Source organism: Neovison vison, chromosome 2, assembly GCF_020171115.1.
Source record: "Neovison vison isolate M4711 chromosome 2, ASM_NN_V1, whole genome shotgun sequence".
In the NCBI taxonomy this organism is placed as follows: domain Eukaryota; kingdom Metazoa; phylum Chordata; class Mammalia; order Carnivora; family Mustelidae; genus Neogale; species Neogale vison.
The window spans coordinates 100064242-100086879 of NC_058092.1; the positions used below are offsets into that span (position 1 = coordinate 100064242).

A 22638-nucleotide genomic window follows, 5' to 3' on the forward strand; every position below is an offset into this window, starting at 1 on the left:
AGAATATCCCATAGTTTGTGCTTCATACTGAGAGGTAAATCAGACCCCATAGCAATACTGTACTTCAGCACAGCAGACCTCAGTACATTTCAATGGCATTGAATTAAATTAATACTACCGAAATCTATAATTGGGAGCCCTTTTACCTATTACCAAAGGGACACCATTATTAGTAAATATTCTTTGAGCACCTATTGCTTGCCTGATGCTAAGGAAAACTTATGTGCCAGCCAAGGAGGGAAAATGCCATCAGACCCAATACTCCCGAACAGTGGGAAAGGGTACCCTGGTCCCCAGGCCACGTCCTGGGCCAGCACCCAGGGGCTCACTGGTTACAGCGCTTGGCTGGAGACTGAATATGGAGAAAAGGGAGCCCAGAGACCTACTGCTCCCCAGATAAAGATTGGTAGATGCAGGAGAAATAGGATGGAGTACTTTCTCAGCAAGGGCTGATGTTTAAAGCAGCTCTGAGAAAAAAATGGGGGGTGGGCTAAAATGGCCTCAGCTTACCCTCCTGTCATGTCTCCCTGATCACAGCTGGGGCGCATCTGTGAGTCACTGTCCTTCTTGCCATCTGGCTTCTTTGTCACACTGGGACTGTGTGTTTGTCTCCTTCCCTCCCTCCTCTCCTCCCCCTTGCTCTCTCTTTTCTCTCCTTTTTTCTCCCGGTCCCTATCATTTTGTCTTTTGGCACCTGGGTCTCTCTTCCCGCATCCCTTTCAGTCTGAGTCTCTCTGGCTTTCTCTTCTGCCCCCCATTTGTTTCTCTCTGCCTTTCTCTGTGTTTCTGCCTCACTCACTCTCTCTGTCCTGCCTTTGTCTCTGTCTCTTTCTCCCATGTTATTGCCTCATTCTCGGTGTGTGTCTCTGCCTCGTTTTCTCTTTGTCTCTCACTCTTTCTTCCCTACCCCCTCACCCTCCTCCTGTTACTCACCTGCCCTTTCTCATTCCCGAGATGCACAAATACTTGGATGTATATGCCGCTATCCATCCGGATTATACGTCTGTCATTATAGATTGATCAATGCCCGCTACGTTCCTCCCAGGGTGGAGAGGCACACTTCGGGCTCCCATCCATTCAGAAGGTCAGGCAGTTATCTACCTCGGGTGGATCTCAAGGCACAGATACTCTCTGTGCAGACAAGGATCCTCAGTCTCCAGCAGGTGCCTCAAGATGTGTCCAGAATGGCAGTTACAGGTGGGAGTGGGGTGGTCCAGCTACACAGCTGGGGATGTCTGCACACCACTGCTCTGCGGGATCTCCAAGGAATGCTCCATGGGGATGCTGACATCATGATTTGGGGTGAGTTATTTTTGGAGCATCCCAGATGCTAAACCAGCTGCTTCCAGCCTGCGTGGGTTCATGATGTTTCACGAGGGTGGTCGTGGCTTGCTGCCCTCTCTGTGGATGGAGGGGTACAGACAGAAGCCCACGGTCCCCTTGGGATCCTCACTAGCAGTGAGACCATTCCATACCGAGAGCTTGGAGCTGCAGATGAGCTTCATGAGGCTTGGTAGGGAGAGGACAGGAAAGAGGCAGATAACCGTGACTACCTTTTCATTTGGTCTCTTGTGAGAGGCTTCTCCCAGAGACCTTCCCCGCTTGCTGCTTAGTGTGTCCTGCTAACAGCCCTGAGCTGTAAATGAAACGGTAGGCATGAAGAGAATTTAAAGAATTTGCCCTAAATCACATATTTAATAAGTCACTGGTCTGGGTTCAGTGAGCTCATATTTTTTCTACTATCTCAGTGATTTTCAGACTTTTTCTGTCCCCCCATAACAGAAGCCTTTAGGTTTAATGATATCTCAGCTGGCATTTCAGGATTTAAAAGAGCTAGGTGCGGGCGCCTGGGTGGCTCAGTGGTTTGAAGCCTCTGCCTTCGGCCCAGGTCATGATCCCAGAGTCCTGGGATTGAGCCTTGCGTCGGGCTCTCTGCTCAGCAGGAAGCCTGCTTACCCCCTCTCTCTCTGCCTGCCTCTCTGACTACTTGTGACCTCTGTCTGTCAAATGGATAGATAAAATCTTTAAAAAAAAAAAAAAAAAAAAAAGAGCTAGGTGCTTCACTGCTGTCAGTGAAGAGGAGCGGGGTCCGGGGCTCCAGGGTCCCCCAGCAGCTGCCAGCCATCCTGGGCAGCCCGGAAGCACCTCCATGCAGAACAGGGGGAGGAACTTGGCTCCTCATGGGAGGAGTGGGTGCAAGCGTGGGTCAGTGGATTGATGGGAACGAAGGTTAGCCAGGTGACTGTAGGACAATGGCACATGAGCAAATAAATACCTACCCTGGGCTGCCCATCACCTGTTTGGATTTGCCTCTGACACAGTGAATTCTAAGGAGGAAGGGTAATAGTCATGATGTTTGTTGCAAATGGAAACATACCAGAATGTGTGGGCTCAGAGTAGCTGGCGATTTCCTCAATGTTACACAGTAAATGGAGGAGCCTGGCCATAGATTCCGGGGGCATGTGACCGAAGCAGAAGGAAAGAGGGAATGAGCCTACCTGTGAATCTCACTCCACAGCTAGCTTGCCTTCCCCAAGGTGATCATGCAACTCACAGGATGTTTGTTTCCATCCGGTGAGGATCCTGGCTAGCAATTCCCCTCAGCTCTCCCAAACCCCCCCCCCCAAAACCAAAAACACACAAATACTACTGGAGTAGTAATGATCCCATTAAGCTTTAGTAATTGTCAAGCCCAAAGAAACTTGGCAGTTTACTGATAGAACCAAAAACAGCCAGGGAGAACGAGGTCTGACAAGCTGCAGCCCCCGAGCTCCGTGGAGGTTTGCCTGCATCGGGCTCAGCAGCCCGCTGCCCTGCGGGGGCCAGTACCACCCACATCTCTCCTGAGGCAGACCCAAGAGGATGCTTGTCTGCTTTACATTTTTAGTGCAGAGCTCATCTTTTCCTTAAAGCCATTGCATTTTATTTCAAGGTACAAGTAAAGTGTCTGGCTCACGTACCTTTATGCCCAGCACGCAGAGTGTGGGAGCCCTGTGCGAGTTCCCGCACTCTCCTTCTGCCTAGGACATCGGAGCCCTCCCTGTGTGAGCGGTGTTCCAAGTCCTGGAGTAGTTTAAAACAGGTGGTATGGGTAGCTTCCATGTTTCCTGCGGCCACTACCAAACTGACAGGAGCAGCGGCGGTGGGGGAAAGAATAAAGAGAAGAAGGCTCAAGGAGCCGTTGGGTCCAGCCATGCCAGGTGGGCTGTTCCTTAGCCCACGCCTTTTTAAGGGCTGCTTGTCTCTGCACCCCCTGTTGAGCTCATCTTTGTTTCGGTGGATGTGGTCCCCAACCAAACCCTTCATGAATTTCTAGCATTAATTCAGTTTTCATGACCTCTGTAGTTCCTCGGGATCTCCTTCAAATTTCCGAAGTGGTAAGCCAGCATTGAAACTGGCTCTGGAGCCATTGGTAGCTTATCCATTAGTTGGTAAATATCCTTAATATACAGATGCGTGGTCTAGAGACACTATATAGTTTTTAAGGAAATTATTTAGTATAAAATGAGAGTTAAAAAGAAAGCAAAGTAAAGCCCATTGACCTCTCACATAAGACCCCTGAAAATAAGTATCAAGGTAGAGCCTATAAAACCCTATAGTTGGAGGAGATTGTGTTAAAAATGCGTTTATTAAAACTACCTCCCCATAAGCTACCCCCCACCTGCCCCTTATTACATTCAGGTCAGGGCTTGCAGAAGTTATTCATAGAGGGTTTGGGGAAGGGTGAATAAAAGGTTATGTAGATGTGATTAACTTGGTATTAATGCAAAAAAGAACCCCTCTGATCTAGAAGTCTTGACTATTTTAAAATGAGCTAATAGCCATCAGGGTGAATTTATGTAGCAAATTGCTGTCTGCCGTATTCAAATTATTCCCCGAGCTCTGACTCATTCAGAAAGTACCAAATATCACGGAGGCACACAATTATCATGCTTAATTAATGTTTGCAACCAAAAAGAGTAAGGTTGGAATCTTTAATATCATCGTCGATACTGAAGAACTGAAATTGACTGATTATTATCTTGAGATTAATATATTTTCCCTAAGCCATACCCTGGGGTCAAAAGACCGAGTATTAAAACTATTTGAAAAATTCACTGCAATAATGGCTTTAGGGGCTAATTTTTTTTTAATGTCTTGCTTCCTTATGCCAGTACCACTGATTGTTATAGCCTGCACACTTCACCCATTAAGTGGTAATTCAGAGTGACAACTACATTGAAATGAAGCAAGTTAGTTAATCACCGTGAAACCATCCCTGAAATGCCCCGTCCAAGCACTCCCGAGTCACTGGACGCCTCTGATTCCCTGATTTTCTCCTGAAGCGAGATCTTCCCGTACGAAGCGGTGAATATGTTTATGGGGTGACAGGACGGGGGAGGGCTGCAGCTTGGTTGGGCTTGTTACCGAGCCCCGAGAATATTCCCGAGAGCCGTAAGCGGCCTGCTGCTTGCGTGCAGATTCCCTGAGGAATGGCCTGCAGGCACATGGGGGACGCGTTTACTTGCTTGTTCCAGCCCTGCACTCTCGAGACACGGAGACGCTGAGGGGCTGGGTCAGGCTCTGGCCCTTGTCCTCCGACTTGGTTTTTACCAAAGCAGGACGGGGGATGGCAAAGAGCTCCGTGCGTTGTCTGCCCGTTTTGGTTGGGCTGTCTGAACTGCTGCGGGGAGCTTCCTTTGTCTTCCTTCTTCTTTAGGATCAAGTGGGCTCTGCCATGCGGTCTGTCCCCCACCGCAGGGAGGTCTGAGTCGGGGCTAGTGGTGGGCCGCAGGCTCATGAGCAGTTCTCCTTTAGGAGACACCCAGCAGCCATGCCAGGGGCTTGGGTGCCCCTCAGACACCTGCCATGGCTCCCACCTGGCTTGCGGGCTCCATGATGCTCCGTGGGTTGTGGACAGTACTGTTCTTCCTGCGCCCTGCTTCTCTCAGAGGGGTATCTCTGGGCCCATGAAGGGGCTTGCAGGGGCCACACTGCTTCTGTCCCACAGGCTTTGGGAAGTATGTTTCAGGGGCACAGATGCTGCCTTTCTAACCAGAAAACTGCCATAGTTCTGTGGGGGCTCTTTTTCTCCGTAGCTTTCTTTCTCATTAATGTAGAGGCGAAAGAAAAAGCCAGAGGATTCTAGATGTCAGACAGAAAAAGGAAACCCCTCTGATTCCAGATCTCCCTCATTCTTCCTGTCGAGAGAACAGCCCTCAGTGGCTCCCAGAGGACGCGGGAGGCAGTTCCTGCCCTGCCTGTCCACAAGCTCACGACTTGATCTGCGAGGTCATGACATTGAGCCATCGGATGTGAAGATGCCTGTAAACCAGAGCCCTCACTCTTGTTACAGAAAGAGTTTGGCAAACATTTCGTAAGTGCTGGCCCCGTCTCATAAGCCCTTAGACGCCAGCATGTCTGAAAGAAGGTCACGCCATTGTTCTTGAGAGACAAGTCAACGTGTAGCTCACGGAACACCGTTATTTGAAGCAAAAATAGGTTTCTGGCAGGATGGAGAACGTGGTCAGCTCCAGTGGGTCAGGTAGGGCTGGGGAGGGTGAATAGGAGCTCACTGGGGATGAGGGAGGGCTGGGGGCACAGCCTGAGCCGAGGGCAGCCAGTTCCTGGAGGTGTCACACAAAAGTGGGGTGATGGATGTTTGCCTTCCTGTGGGGAGCTGTGCCCTCCCCGGGGCTCTGCATGCCAGTGGCCTCCATTATTCACTTGTGAGTGAGGCGTCATTTGCATTCACCTGCTGTGGGCCCAAACAAGGACAGGCACACACAGCCTCCTCAGGAAGGGAGAGGACCACTGCTTGGATTGCTGAGGGTGCACGGTTTTTATTTACCATGTACTCTCTCTTCCGTTAGAGTGGTCTGTGGCTACTGCACGTTTCTCAACTCTTACTCCATGAAATGTCACCATACATTGGCAGGATGCGGCAGGGGAAGAACACACAGTTCAGGTCACAGGAAAAAACGGAAGCAGAGCCAGACAGATCTATGACATTGACAGAGCTGGTGAGAAGTTGCTCAGGCAGAGGCTGGATAAGTGTCTGAATTCTCAAGAGTTCATTGAAGGGGGGGTTCCTTTTGCTTTTTCATCTCTTTCATGACCCATTTAAAAAGCATCTCATAACCTGTATTCCGGTGCCTTAGGGAAGGGATAGCATCATGCTGTTCAGCAGAGGGAAAAAAGCGAACAAGCTGGGGGTGCGTTTTTGTGCCATGTGGGTATATGAGGATGTCAAATAGTACATAGTAGTTCAATTAAAAATGTGGAAATTTGAGGGGGGCACCTCGGTGGCTCAGTCGGTTGAATGTCTGACCCTTGGTTTCGGCTCAGGTCATGATCTTATGGGTCCTGGGATTAAGCCTGGCATCTGGCTCTGTGCTCAATGGGGAGTCTGCTTGAGATTCTCTCCCTCTGCCCCACCTCTCAACTTGTGCATATAATTTAAAAAATAATGCAAACAATAATGTGCAAATAATAAAATAAGATAATAAAATTTTTAAAATGTGCAAATAATAAAAAACAAGATTTATTTTAATTAATATTAAATAAATAAGACTTGTTTTAATTAATTAAATTAATTAATCTTTAAAAAATATAGAAATGGTAGGTATCTGTGTTTAAAACCTATCCTGTGGAATGTGATAAATCCCTCCTCCCCCCCCCAAATAAAACACTTTGGAAGCTAATTTTTAAGTGCATTATTCAGTTCTCTGCACTCCTAGCCTTCTCGTGTTCCCAAGCACAAGGCACACGTGGTTTAGCTAATTCAAGCATATGGTACTCAGAGAAGGTGGTTTTGAGACCAGTGTTTGCATCGGGCGCAGGCTCCCTGGTTTTCTCTAGGGTGATTGTGTCTGAGCTATGGCTGCGTCATCTATAAAATGAGAATAATAATAATAATACCTGTTATAAAAGATGGTTGTTGGGATTAGGGGAGAATATTATGTGAAAGCTGGTTGTTGTTTTTTTTAATACTGTATTTTTTGGGGTCAGGGAATTTGGAGTAGAACATTTTATTTTTATTATTTTATTTTTTCATAGATTCATTGTTTATGTACCACATCCAGTGCTCCAGGCAATACGTTCCCTCCTCAATATCCACCACTAGGCTCACCTAAGCCCCTACTCCCCTCCCCCCTCCAAACCCTCAGTTTGTTTCTCAGAGTCCACGGTCTCTCATGGTTCATCCCCCCCTCCAGTGGTTAGTTTTTAATTATCTGGTTGTAAGGTGCTGAGCCTTCCCGTTTGATAGATCTCTGATACATAGTTTCCATCAGTTGGTATTAATCTTGTTTTTAGGATTGTGTAAGTACACAGTCCACTTTAAAGCATTAATTAATTTTTTTTAGATCTCCCTTTCTGCCATTTCAGAAAAGCTACTGCTTTGACTTCTGACATTTCCTTAAAGCTGAAGGTTTGATGATTTCAAGGGAGATGCTAAAAGACATTTTGTTATTTCCTTTAGAATTTATCTTCAAGCCTCACTCAGTCTGTGATTGATTTATTTGGTGTCAAATAAGAGCTATTCTGGAGCTCTACCCACATCTCGATTTCCAGCTTGAATCCATTCTCTTCTCTGAAGCACCCGCCCCATCCAGGCTGGTTTGGATCCCCGTAAAGACCTTTGACGTGTCTGTTCCACTCTCCGTGTTGTAGCTGGAGCACCTTTTCTTGACATCCACCTACTTTACGGAAGTGCTGTCTTATTCTTCACGTCTGAGCAGTAAGAGTCCAAATATTAAAAAACCTCCTGGATGCTTCCCTCCTACCCAGTCAGTAGTCAACACTCTTCACTTCTGCTTGTGTGCCTTTTTTTCCTTCCTTAAGAGCTGGATGGTTCTGCGCGGCATCTGGCTCTGTACTCAACACCAGCATTTGCCATATCTGTATTCCTTTCATCTTTTATTTTTAAGACACCTGCTGCAGATACCTGAATTTCCCTCTGGTCTGCTTTCTTTTGATGAGTGAATGATTGTGCTGATGCCTTTAATTCTAGCCCCCTCAAATCCTTCTTGAGAATACAGTATAATACATACCTGGCTTATGAACTTAATGATTCTGATAATCTTATGATTAAAAAATACAGATGCTGGTTACAAGACAAAAATAGATTTAGCTAGGTCATCCTGAAAGTATTTTGTTTTTCTGTTCTTCCTCTTCTGTTAATGTATGGGGAAAGAAGATTTCCAGCTTTTTCAATTTGCAAGTGATTTTTCAATTTGATATGAATTACTATAAAAAGGACATTCTAGCTTTAGAATTTGGCTTGTCATTTAAAAAAATAATAGGAAAGTCATCCCTTTAATAATCTCTAGCCACTTAAGGGTTCAAATGACTTATAAATTTATGAATTTTACAATTTAAAGCCTCATAAAAAGTACATTTTTCAAGCATGTAACAGTCGTCACATTTAGTTTTATTATAGTTTAGTTTCCAATGTCCTGGTGATACCCTGGTTTGGATTTTACCTTGGTACGAAGCATCGACCAAAGGGACAAGAACATGTGCTAGCAATTGAGTCTAGTCTGGTGGGTGACCTCTTTCCAAAACTTTAAAAGTAAGTCATTCCAGTACATCTTTTGAAATACTACAGGGGCCACTGTCCTAGTGTATCTTGTCTGAGCCTTGCCAAAATAAAACTCTTTAGATCACGTAATAGGTATGTGATACATACATAAAGTATATTGGAAAGGTTTTAGAAGTCGGAAACAAAACCGTAAACCGAAATCTCACATGTTGGGGGATGGTGTACATGGAAAGCTGGTTGTAAACACACTGTCCTAAGTCCTTGACTTGACGTTTCTGAATCCACCATGCCCAGTTTACCTGGATTAGTCAGCGAGTTCTGCATTAGTCAGGGAGTCCTTTGCATGCTTTAATTTGCTTTTTCAAAAATTTAACAATGGCTTTAGATTTTTTTGCCCATTCCTGAATGTATTCCAGGAGAAATAAGAAGTGCATTACCCCAGTCAGCATTGGCATGAAGAACAATTACTAGAAATTACTTTGACACACATGAAACTGGCAGCCCAAGAATCAGAATTTGGAATTTGCCAGTCAAACATCCCGAAGGCTACTTTTTCCTAAAACTGCCATCCAAGTTGACAGCTTTCCTATTGTTGGAAGGATGATTATTATGACCTTTTTCTTGGATTTGAGAAGTTCTGCAGATGTGGTCAACAGAACAGTTGATTATTGACAAGACACATTAGCTGTTTTTTATTAAATAAGCAGGAGACAGATCAGTATGAGCTTAAACATCTTGGCCATATAAACAGACTAGCAAAAATTGAGGTGCGGGATAATCAAATCTAAAGGTGCTGGCTACATTGGAAAGGCATGCAAACACCAAAGCAGACACTAACACCATGAAAAACATAAAAAGAAGTTGTGTGAACTTCAAGGTATTAAAAATGAGTACAGTGAGGCCTTGTTTATTCGTCATTGTAGGAGAAGGAATATCCCTGTGACGAACACATCCTCCATTTTCTAGGCCAACCATATATCTAAGATTTGATTATTTTTCCACCAGAAAAATGTCATCAGACATTTCTCACAAGTTGAAAATTCTACCACAGAACTGTCTATAATACAAAATAATTAATTTTTCACAAAATAGAATTTCTCCTTCAAATTTTAGAACTCTTCTAATCTCTTTTACGTGAAAATTTACAATATACTTTACCCTTTTCTATACAGATCCTTAAGAAGATCTATACAGATCTTCTTCACACGATTTAATCTTTTTTTGCTGACTCAGGCCGTACTTACTATAGAGTGTGGTGACCAGGGGTCTTGAAGAGGTTTTCAAGCAAGTTTGGAGTAGGGTACTGGGGGAAGTGAGTTGGAAGAGTAGGGAGTTGGGGGGGACAGCTAGTAGGATGTTCAAAATCGGGATTTTAGAGATAACAGCTGTTGAGGATGACCAGGTCTAGGACAGGGGTTCTTAACCTGATTACCTATGAAAATCATCTGGAGAACTTAAAAAATATGCCAATGCCCTGGTGCTACCCCATTGTTCTTAGGTTCCCAGGCTCCTTTAACTTTTAACTTTACCATCCCTAATATGTGGCACTCTTCATCATGGCCCCAGGTAAAGCTCCAGCTTTTATATAGACATTCTAAGCGGTAGGAGAGAAAGGAAGAAGGGACCAAGGGTAAATCAGCTGTCTCTTAAAACGAAGTCTTAAGACAAAGCACCTGCCACACGGTGCTTCTATTGGCATTCATTGTGCAGAACTTGATAACGTGTCATACCTAATTGTGAGAGATATTGGGACATTAGTCTTCAATCTGGATAGCCATATGCCAGCAACATACTATTACTATGGAAGAGAGGAAGAGTAGTTACTTTAAAACACGCTAGCATCTCTGTCAGCTCTAGAAGGGTAGTGGATTACACCATCTAGTAGTGTGATCTTCAGGTGATTTGATGATTTTGAAATTTTGGTTGTCTTCTCCCATCCCAGGCTCTCAGGTCCATGGGTGTAGAAGGGAAAGCAGCCTCCAGTTGAGAGGGATCTGGTTCACTGAATGATTTCTGCAGGGGATAACCAAGTTTCAGTTTAGGGCAAGAATGGGAAGTCCAGGAAAGTTAATGGTGTAGGGGATTTTTCTGATGGTGACATTATTTCTCTACCCACCATTCCCCTATGTCTGCCCTTTCTCCATAAATAGCACATATTCCATTATAATAATCACTCCTTTGCAAATCCCCACAAAGCCCTGGTGCGTCTCTCTCTCTCTCTCTGTAGTACTTCTCGGAAGTCTCCAGCTCCATGGAAGCTTAACTTCCAACAGCGTCTTCACAAAATTAGTAGCCACAGAGCTTAAATGTCTATTCCCCATGGCTTGGCAACCCCACTGCGTTTCCCTTGAATGGGTCATGTCCCACTCCTGAGAGGAGTTAGTCCTGTTCCTCCTGAAACCTGAAATCCCCCCCCCACTTCTGCTCTCCTTCAGCCAGTGACCTCACTTGATAATTTCAATGAAAAAAAAAAAAAAAACGAAGCAACCAGGTGGGAGTTTCTTCGCTCCCTGCTTCTGAGCCCACCTTCTGCTTTCCTCTCTTGCTCGCTTTACTTGGCAGTGACATCTCCCAGCTTCTGTGAAAGGCTAATAAGCTCTCTATGCCATACCCTCAAACCTATCCCTTCTTGCTTTTCCAGATACTTTTCTCCTGCAAGAATATCTTCTGTACTGGCTTGTTCTCATCAACATGCACACATGTTTTTAAAAAGCCAATCAGGGGTGCCTGGGTGGCTCAGTGGGTTAAGCATCCGCCTTCGGCTCAGGTCATGATCTCAGGGTCCTGGGATCGAGCCCCTAATCGGGCTCTCTGCTCAGCAGGGAGCGTGCTTCCCTTCCTCTCTCTCTGCCTGCCTCTCTGCCTGCTTGTGATCTCTGTCTGTCAAATAAATAAATAAAATCTTTTTAAAAAAAATAAATAAAAACAAAAAAAGCCAATCACCTTTGCCCCAGATAACCTGTCCCTCCACTGTCCCACTTCTTGGCTCCTCTTCACAGCAAAACTTATGGAAACCATTTTGTAAACGACGGCTGCCAACAATTCTCTAATTCCTCCCATTCCTCACCTGTCTCCAATCTGGCTTCCCTTCACACTTCACTGAAATTGTTATTTTTAAGTGTCCATTCGTTTCTAAATATAACCGCTCATCTCTGTCCTTATCTTACCTGACCTCTAAAGCAGCATTCCATATGCTTGATCACCCCTTCCTCCCTGAATCAGATTTCTTCTTAGAGCATTTGTGACACCACACTCCTCTGCATTTTCTGTCTATCTCCCTGAGTCCTACTTACGAGTTTTCTGTAATGGGCTTTTCCTACTCAGCCTCTGAACTTGGAAGCGTCCTGGTCCCCAGTCTTGACCCTCTTCCCTCTCTATAGGTACAAACCTCATAACCTCTCCCTGGAGCTTAAGACTTGTGTCCAGATATCTGCTTGGCATCATCTCTTGGCTGTTTCATAGACATCCTAACCTCTGCAAGTCCAAACAAAGCTCTTTCTTTCCCACCACATACGTGATCTCCTCTTGCCACCTTCCTCATCTCAGTAAAAGTCATCCACCAACTGGCCACAGTTAACTTTGGTGAAACTCTTGATTCTCCGTCCTTCACCATCTGCCATTCGTCAGCAAGTCCTGCCAGTTCTTCCCTCAAAATCCAGCCCAAGTGCTTATAATTCTCCATCCCCTTTGCTCCCACCCTCATCTAAGCCGCCATGGTCTCCTGAGCTAGTGCGCTGGCCTCCCTGCTCCCTCTTTTGTGTCTTGTAATTCATTCCCTAAGAGTGGCCATAGTGATCTTTAGAATCTTACATCCAGTAATCCAGGACTTTCCTTTTGCACTGGAATAACACCTCAGCTCCTCACTGTGGTCCAGGCCCTGTGTGATCTGACACCGGTGCACCTGTCTGGCCTCATGATACTGCCCCCACTGGGGGTGCACTGGGGGCACCTCACCTTAGGGTAGGGCACTTATTCTCATGTTCTCTGGACAGCTTTCTGGAGGAGAGGGTCACTTCTTATCATTTAGGAGCAAACGTCACCTCCCCAGAGAAGCCCTCCCTGAGTACCTTATTTGAAGAGGTGCCTTCCCAGTCTCTCCCTCTGTGTTTATTCTCCTGGCACTTACCCTCCCTGAGGGAAGGGACCATGTCCTGCTTCTTCACATCTGTATTGCCAGTGCTTAGTGTAGTCATTAACCTTCAATAGAAATGAATCAATTTATTGAATACCTGAGTAAAAAACTGTCTGGAACATTTCTCAGACACACTTTTTTTTGGTCACACTGCTTCCGTCCCTCTTATTTGTACCATGACTGCCACCGGGAGCCGTAACATCCTGATTATTATTTCTAAAAGCAGTGACACCACAGTTTATGATTTCTCAGCCATGAGGGGCTGGGAAAAGCAGTTAACTAACCTTGTTAAGAACTGCGTGTGAAGGGCGCCTGGGGGCCTCAGTGGGTTGGGTCAGGTCATGATCCTGGAGTTCTGGGCTTGAGTCCCTCATTGGGCTTCCTGCTCAGGGAAGAGTCTGCTTCTCCCTCAGACCTTCCCCCTCTTGTGCTCCCTCTCTCTCTTTCATTCTCTCTCTCAAATAAATAAATAAAATCTGAGGGAAAAAAAAAACTGTGTGTGAAGAATGGGGGAGTGTAGAAGTCGAGTCCAGCATTAGGGAGGGGGCATTCTCCTCACTTATTTTCTAGTGAGTATTATTGTCCTCATTTCATGAATTTTGTTATTGGTACTGCTGCAGAGAGATGTCCAGAAGCTTGTCTGGTCAGGATCTTCAGCATCACGGTCTGACAGGAAATACAAGAGAAGTCAGATGTGCTCTGAGTCTTAAGGACTGCTTGTTGGAGCCTGGGAAGGGATGTCCAAGAGGTGAAGGGACAGCCAAGGCAGGCACCTTTTTGTGTGTTGGGATGCTCTCTGAGCCTGTCTTCACGGACTCCAGGAGAGGGGGCTGTGAAGGGGGATTGGTTTTATTTATTGTGGTAAAATATACATAACATAAAATGTAATATTTTAGCTATTTTAAAGGTACAGTGGCATTCAGTATACTCCTGTCATGCAACCATCACTGCTGTCCATCTCTAGAACTTCCCAAACTGAAAATCTGTACCCATGAAACAATTAACTCCCCATTCCTCCAACCCCTGGGAGTCTTTATTTGACTTTCAGTCTCTGGATTTGACAACTCCTGTTGAAGGAACCGCCTTCCTCCTGTGCCTCCGTCACTGTCCGCTGTCTCCCTGCTGACCCTTCCCTCCGCCAGACGTGTGAGGTGGGGTTTGTGGGGGCAAGTGTGGTGGGTTCCCATGTCACACAGCTGTACCATGTCAGCTGGGTATCCTACAGTTTGACTCCGTTCTGACACCTTCTACCTGGAGGTAACGTTAGGTCCCACCGATTTCCAGGCTCAGTCCCACAAGGCTGACCCTGTGCGTGCCTTCAGATGACAATTGCAAGTCCACATTGTTTCCTGTGCTTCTGAGCGACCAGAGATCAGAGGTTCCTACAGTCTCCTCCTCGGATAGATTAATTTTCCAGAGCAGCTCACAGAATTCAGGAAAACCTCTTACTACATCACTGGTTCATCATGAAGGATAACTCAGGAATGGCCAGATGGAAGAGACGCACAAGACAAGGCATATGGGAAGGGGAGCAGGCTTCCAGTCCCTTCCTGGGCCCCACTCTACCAGCATCTCTATGCTCACCAACTGGGAAGCTTCTCAAACCCCTATCCCTTTGTGCTTTTAGGGAGGCTTCATTACATAGACATCATTGATTAAATAATTACATAATTAGCCATTGACAATGAGTTCAACTTCTGGTCCCTCTTCCCCTCCCCCAAGGGCAGGGCAGGGATCCTCCCTCCCACATGGGTCTGAATGTTCCAACCCTAGTCTAATCATGGAGTTGGTTCCCCGCAACCAGCCCCCATCTAAGGGGCTTTCCAGAAGTCACCTCATTAAATAAACTCAAGTGTGGTTGAAAGAGGCTTGTTATAAATAACAAAGGACACCCATTTCTCCTTTAACACTCTGAAGTTATTTCAGGAACTGGCATCAAAACTAAATATCATAACCAAAGATGCCCCTATGACTCTTCTGTAGGAAATTACAGGGGTTTCAGGAACATTAAATACAGATTTTTTACTATAAATCACAATAACCCATCATAAGCAGAATCATACCGTATTTGTCGTCTTTTTTTGTCCGCTTATTTCTCTTGGAATAAGGTTAAGGTTCATCATGACCTCCCTTGCCAAAAATCTCATTCCTTTTCAAGGCTGCATAATATTCCAGTGTGTATCTACCACATTTTGGTTCACCTTCATTTGACATCTGTGAATAATGCTGCCGTGAATGCTAGGGTGCAAATATCTGTTTGAATCTCTTTCACTTCTTTTATGCATATACCCAGAAGTGGAATTACTGGATCATATGGTAATTCTATGATCAATTTTTTAAGAAAAATGCTAAAGGGGCTTAAAACCCATTAACTTATTGGTGAAAAGGACTATTCATTGATTGCCTCATATATGTCCTATGGTATATTAGGGCAGCAGAGAAATGGGAATGGATGGTCACAGCTCCTTCTCTCAAGATCTATAAGGAGGGATGTGCCTAAATAAAAGTAGCTATTATATACCATATTTAGTGCTGTATTAAGATGTGTATTATGGGAGCATATTATAATAATAATGATTTCTAGTGTTTCTGAAGACAAAACCTCCTTGGATATTGTCCAGGATAGATGTTCTACCACACTGTGTTCTACCACTCTGCGGTAAAGAGTTTCCAGTGTACAAGTTTTGGTTGTGCATTTGTATTTTTTTAATACCTAACAGTCCATCCACCTTTTCTGTGATCTCAATGTCTTTTCTGTTTTCTCTTCCTTTAGTGGTTTTTAATTGCCAACAGATCTTACAAAGTCAGTGCAGCGAGCTCTTTCTTCTTCAGTGGTGTGTTTGTGGGAGTCATCTCCTTTGGTCAGCTTTCGGATCGCTTTGGAAGGAAAAAAGTCTATCTCACAGGTAATCAGTTAAGAGTGTTCATGCACTGCTTCCTGAATAAAAAAAAAAAAAAAAAAGAGTGTTCGTGCACTGAATAGGAGGACTTACTTCCTTAATGTTCTCTGGAAATTGCCATGTGGATACAGAACTGATTTTTAATATACTAGCAAGAGGCCACACTGCAGCCAGGATTGATTCTGGCCAAGCGCTTTCAAGGCACCAGCAGCATACCTGGGGAAGGCCACGTATTTGCACCTAAGCTTTTCAGAGATGATGGTCCTTTTGGCAACTCTGGAATTCTAACTTATGCCACATTTCTAAAGAGAACTGAGCCAGTGTACGAGATCTGTTTCCTTGTATCTTGTCTGTTGGTTCATTTCAAATATGCTCTATAAGAACCAGCATAGTTCTTTTTTTTTTTTTTAAGATTTTATGTATTTATTTGACAGAGAGAAATCACAAGTAGATGGAGAGGCAGGCAGAGAGAGAGAGGGAAGCAGGCTCCCTGCTGAGCAGAGAGCCCGATGCAGGACTCCATCCCAGGACCCTGAGATCATGACCTGAGCCGAAGGCAGCGGCTTAACCCACTGAGCCACCCAGGCGCCCCAAGAACCAGCATAGTTCTTTTGACAAGCTGAGCATGAGCTGGGACTTTTCCATTTCCCACACTGTTGTGAATAATTGAAAACTGTGCATGATTGACAGATTATCAACTTGTAACAAACAAAGATAAACCTTAGTTTTTCTTTATAGTTTTTAAGAGAAAATTTTTTTTTAAAAGCATAGCTTAGAAAAATTTAAGTTTACAGAGATTTATCTTTACAGGTGTAAAGTTAGTATAATTTATTACTTTAATCAAATGCTGTTTTATGTCTGGGTTATTGACTGCTGTTCCTCTAATTCTAGGTTTTGCTCTTGACATCTTATTTGCTATTGCAAATGGGTTTTCCCCCTCTTATGCGATCTTTGCAATAACTCGCTTCCTGGTGGGCGTGATGAACGGAGGAATGTCGCTGGTGGCCTTCGTCCTGCTGAACGAATGTGTGGGCACCGCCTACTGGGCACTCGCAGGTACTGCTTCACTCCGTGCACATGACAGAGATGGTGAGCTGCCCCGGAAAACCTCGCAGGGAGCCGTTTGAACCCCAGAGGCTAAAACGCACTTGGACTTGAGGCTCTCCGTCTCACCATTAGATTTACTTTCCAAAGTTTGTTCTCTTGAACAAGTCATTTACCTTGAACAAGTCATTTTATTCATATTGCTCTGTAGACAGTCTCCCCTGGCGCCTGCCTCATAGATGGTGAGCTTGCCTACAGATTGTTCCAGGAGTGTCAGTTTCTTCAGAAGGATATTAACTGTTTACACCTTAAACTGAAAAGTGGCACAGACGTAAGAAAGCCTAGACGTTCCTTTCCCAGTGCCTTCTTACTGTATTTTATTAAATATTTATCTCCTGGGCAGGGGAGAGACAAGTTGGGAGGACCAGTTGATATCGGCCCAGTGCTGGGCCAAATGAGAAACTTGTTTTTATTTGAAATGCAGTAAGAAGCCAGCGGGGGAATTAAATAGTGGAGCTATAGGATCAGATAGGAGACAGATGGACAGCTATGGCAGAGGTGTGGAAAATGGCCCATTGGAGGAGGGGAAATTGAAGAGTCATAGAGGAGGTGGTTGTGGTTGGCCTGTGAAACACAACGGGGGCTTGCTCAGACACAGTGTGGGGAGAGCAGCAGGGAAGTGGGCCATGTGAGCTGGATTTTGGTGGGGCAGCGACTTGCTGAAGGGTCAGAGTGGGGAGAGAAAGAGGAATCAGCAGGACCTCATGGCTTTGCTTGCAACTGGGTGGATTGCTAGTACAATTTACGAAAATGAAGTCTAAGCTACTGAAATTTAGTTTTTACTAGTGTGAATCAGACAAACATAGCACACTTGAAAATGAAAATGATCTAAAAGAAACAGGAAATCTGACAAATAGGATCAAGATCTAATAGCCTGTAAACAGAAGACCACCAGTGACACTCCAGAATGATAACATGCAAAAAGGAGTGATTTGAAATGTTCACTTAATTAATTTTTTGACTAAATAACCTAGAGCCTTCCCACATCTGCATCTCCACACCACCTCTGTTGTCATATCTAGGCAAACATGTGCAGCTTCTTGCTGGACATGAGATCTGAGTGTCGCTTGGACCCTCAAATAAAAACTTTTGCTTTCTTTCTCCTAAACCTTTACCTTCCGGGACCTCTGTCTGTGGTAATGTCATCACGGCATTTACGGTCATTAAACGAGATGCATTCAGATCCTGTCCTTTTGTCTACCATACCCAGTCGATACCAACTCTTACTGATTATCGGGGACAGAGCCTCAACTCTGATGAGTCTCTGTATATAAAGGGAAATTATGTGGTTAATATAACCAAACCCCTGAAGGTCCAGGCCTCAGAGATGCCAGAACCAGGAAGTCCAATGCTTCTTATTTCTGTCCCCAGTCCTCCCTGAGAAGCTTTTTCTGTGCAGTCCTATAAAGGATAGGCCCCTGTAGCCCTCAGCCCTTACTACCAAGTGTAGTATTTAAAATCTGGGCTCAGAGCTTGGACTGGTCCAGCCGAGGCCCTGCAGTGAGTGGAACTGTGGTGGGCAGCCCCGTCTCGAACCACAGGGATAAAAGAAGGGGAGGTCTGCTTTCTAGAAGAGGGAAGGGGTATTCTTGGAATTAGATAGGGTGCCAGATAGATAGTATCTTATAGTAGGTACTCACCCTGGGAGGCTTCCCAGGGGCATTTTGGAGGGAGGGTAATAGATGGGTATAGACAGCTATACCCATATCACAGTAGGACAGTATAGCTAGTATTTGTATATTTGTATAGCAGGCATTATTTCATCCTAAACTAACAACTACCCTCAAGAAAACTGAGGCTCAGAGATGTTTAGTGCTTTGCCTGAGGTCACACAGCAGTAGGTGGCAGAACTAGAGTCTGAACTCAGTCCCTCTGGAACAGTCCCATTCTGTGAGCTGTCTTCTTTTTGACTACATTGTTGTCAGTGGATACCAAGTGTTCGGAGCTGTTCTGAGCAATGACAGAAACTGTTATTCTTGGAAGCCAGGTGCTGTCTGATGCCCTGTAATGAAGCTGTAATAGCTATTGATTATCTTAAATTTCCAGGGAAATCATAGCATCCCCACTTCCTTCCTTATCAGACCACATGTTTGGATTTGGTGTGCTGAACATGCTGCCACTTCACTCTTCCTCTGCTCCCCACTTTCCCTCACTAGGGCACAGAGTAGACATGTCATTATGACTAGAGAATTGATCATCCCTGGGCAAGAAAACAAGAACATGGTTCTTTTATAGAATTCTTGTAGAAAGTTTTTGTAGCAAGATCAATAAGGTCCTGTTGCTGTGCGTTCCCCACAGAAGCCCGCCTTTCCGTAGGAGGATGGAGAGGGAGGACGAGGACAGCTCGTAGGCTTACCCCACCCTGTGCACAGCTCTGTGTCCTAGACAGCACCCCGACCTCTCTGTGCTGTTTCCTCTTTGTGTATGGCTCTAACGGTACCTGCTTTATAGGACGACATATGTCAAAAGTAGAATGCACGATAAATGGACTGCTACACACGTGGTAGTAGCAGTTATAGAAAGTGAGTCAGAGGTATAAATTCACACGTATATCGGGCAAGCCAGGGGGACTTAATACCCATCTCAGCATTTATTTTTTTAAAAACATAGAATTTTTCACAATCCCATGGGTGATTTTTTTTTTTTTTCCTCTAAGCCTGCTGGCAAAAATCCAGGCTTTGTGGAGACAGACAAGAACCAGAGAGCTATAAAATGTCATGTATCTGGTGCTGATACACCCAATAGGGAAGGGCAGGAGGGAGAGCTGAGGAGGAGCCTGTGATTTAAGAGGAGGATTTGATAAGATGAAGTCCCATTATTTCTATAATCTCGTGACCTAAAAACCGTCGGGCCAGCCAGCAAAGCATCTCTCCGAGCTTCAGCGCATGCGCAGATGGACGTCAGCACAGCCTTTGGTGCAGAAAGCACTTAGGCAAGCCCTTAAAATTCATCTTGACCATGTGTGGTTTGTGTTTTTCGCCTGTCCTTCCTCCTGTTCCCCTCACTCACTGGCCTCTCTGCCACTTTTCTCGTCTGACAGTCACTATGTGTGTAGGTTCTTTTCTGCTGACAACCCCCCAGGAATGTGTTGCCTCTGTGCCTCAGGTCGGGAAGGGTGGTATAGAAGGTGCTTTCCCCAGTAACAGGCGTCTTTTCCCGGACTTAGGGTCGATCGGTGGCCTCTTCTTCGCGGTCGGCATTGCCCAGTATGCCCTGTTGGGGTACTTCATCCGCTCCTGGAGGACCCTCGCCATTCTGGTGAACCTGCAGGGAACGGTGGTCTTCCTTCTGTCTTTGTGAGTAGTGTTTCCTCTTAGAGGTTTAATTTAAGACACGGAAGGAAAGTCTTAAGAGGACGTGGTCAATGAGCGACGTTATTCCCTTTCTGGAGTTTGCCTGAGCTGACCTTGGTGAGGAGCTGTCCCGCAAGCACCCCAGCGCCGGACAGCTGCTGGGAAGAGGTGCTTGATTAATTCAGGGCGCAGGTGTCGCTTGTGTCAAGTAACCTCTCCATGGCCTGCATTTTTTAAAAATTAATTAATTAATTTATTTGACAGACAGAGATCACAAGTAGGCAGAGAGAGAGAGAGAGAGAGAGGAAGGAAAGCAGGCTCCCCGCTGAGCAGAGAGCCCGATGCGAGGCTCCATCCCAGGACCCTGGGATCATGACCTGAGCCGAAGGCAGAAGCTTTAACCCACTGAGCCACCCAGGCGCCCCCTTAGCCTGCATTTTTAACCTTCAAGTTATTGACTGGTAAGCCTAAGGCCTCGAGCCTGAAGATCTTCAGGCTGGATCAGGTCGAGGGCTAGGCGTCCGGCTCAGGTGTGATGCTGCGGATATCGCAGTCCATTCGTGGCCCGTGTGGAGCTGTAACTGTCCATCCTTCAGGTGACTCTTAATTCAGGGCCTCTACTGTGGACACAGGAAGACTCTCAGATATGGGAGAAATCCTTTGGGTGGACGGGCTTAAAGCAGTAAAAGGGTGATTCCCTGGTCAGGGCGGGATGCTGCAAACAGCTCTCTCAGAGATTACACCGTGGTGCTCTAAACACTGTAAGGCAAGGCACCAACTTGGAACCCTTTTAACAGTTCTTTCTTCCCATAGCAAATACTTGATTAATAAGGTTATTAATAGTGTTCGTTATATGATATGTATTACATAATAAATAATAGAATGATATTATTTATTAATATTCTTCCCTAAATGGCCTCAGGCTATTTAACAAATATTAAACAAATACTTAAGAGACATTTACAGAGTTCTTCATAAAATTAACATTAAATACTGACCATCTTGTTGGGGCCTAGAAGCCCAGTTTCAGTCATAAATACTATACTACATTCTGATCTTTAGTCACAAAGAAGTAATACTATTCCATTTCTTATTTCATCATTTTAATGATGTTTTTAAGAAGTTTGACGTTTTAGGGGCACCTGGGTGGCTCCGTGGGCTAAAGCCTCTGTCTTCAGCTCAGGTCATGATCCCAGGGTCCTGGGATCGAGCCCCACATCACACTCTCTGCCCAGCAGGGAGCCTGCTTCCTTTCCTCTCTCTCTGCCTGCCTCTCTGCCTACTTGTGAGCTCTGTCTGTCAAATGAATAAATAAAATCTTAAAAAAAAAAAAAAGAAGTTTGACATTTTAGGCATCTGGGTGGCTCAGTCAGTTAAGTATCTGCCTTCAGCTCAGGTCATGGTCTCAGGGTCCTGGGATCGAGTTACTCATCAGGCTCCCTGCTCCCCGCTTGTCCTCTCTCTCTCTCTCTCTCTTTCTCTCTAATAAAGTATTTAAAAGAAAAAGAAGTTTGAATTTTTACTTTTATCTCACCAGAAGTTTTAAAGTGCTTATGAAGGGCTTTATCCTGAAGTATCAGACCTCTAATTTTAATCATTAAAATCTTGGGAATAAATAAAATCTTCAGAAGCTGGTATCAGCTTCTGTGCCATAAAGTGAGGGATATCTGTGGTAGAATTTTCCTTCAGATGCATCTTTAATATAGTTTTTCTTTATTCAAGTTCTACTAATTGAGATTTGGTAGATTGAGGATTGAACTGAAATCTGTTTTTGTATTCTCTTTGAAATAAGAGAATTAAGTGCAAAAATGAGTATAATAGGGCTTGGAGTCAAGATGGCGGAGAAGTAGCAGGCTGAGACTACCTCAGCTAGCAGGAGATCAGCTAGAGAGCTTATCTAAAGATTGCAAACACCTGCAAATCCATCGGCAGATCGAAGAGAAGAAGAACAGCAATTCTAGAAACAAAAAAACAACCACTTTCTGAAAGGTAGGACTGGCGGAGAAGTGAATCCAAAGCGACGGGAAGATAGACCCCGGGGGGAGGGGCCGGCTCCCGGCAAGCGGCGGAGCAACGGAGCACAAAATCAGGACTTTTAAAAGTCTGTTCCGCTGAGGGACATCGCTCCGGAGGCTAAACCGGGGCGAAGCCCACACGGGGTCGGCGTGACCTCAGGTCCCGCGGGGTCACAGAAGGATCGGGGGTGTCTGAGTGTCGCAGAGCTTGCGGATATTGGAACGGGAAAGCCGGCTGCAGAGACAGAGCCGACAGTAAGCTCGCAGCTCGGAGTTGCCTTGAACCGGTCGCAGGCTCGGTGAGCTCGGAGCGCGGCCGGAGGTCAGGCAGACGCGAGTTACTAGGAGCTGTTCGCTGAGGGCGCACTGGGGAGCGGGGGCCCCGGGCTCTCGGCTCCTCCGGGCCGGAGACCAGGAGGCCGCCATTTGTATTCCCGTCCTCCGGAACTCTAAGGAAAGCGCTCAGGGAACAAAAGCTCCTGAAAGCAAAGTCAAGCGGATCACTCAGCCCGGCCCCTGGTAAGGGTGGTGTAATTCCGCCTGGGGCAAAGACACTTGAGAATCACTACACCAGGCCCCTCCCCCAGAAGATCAACAAGAAATCCAGGCAAGACCAAGTTCACCTACCAAGGAGTGCAGTTTCAATACCAAGGAGAGAGCAGCAGAATTC

The 22638-nt window shown here is 45.5% G+C and overlaps 1 protein-coding gene across 1 annotated transcript in view; it reads left to right on the plus strand.

Moving 5' to 3' along the window:
* SLC22A15 (solute carrier family 22 member 15) overlaps nucleotides 1–22638 on the plus strand; it is an 86097-nt gene that overhangs the window by 25019 nt on the left and 38440 nt on the right. Inside the window, exons 3-5 of the mRNA XM_044238984.1 lie at nucleotides 15430–15562; nucleotides 16448–16612; nucleotides 19827–19956. Of these exons, the coding sequence (XP_044094919.1) occupies nucleotides 15430–15562; nucleotides 16448–16612; nucleotides 19827–19956 (428 nt within the window). The remainder of the gene's footprint in view (nucleotides 1–15429; nucleotides 15563–16447; nucleotides 16613–19826; nucleotides 19957–22638) is intronic.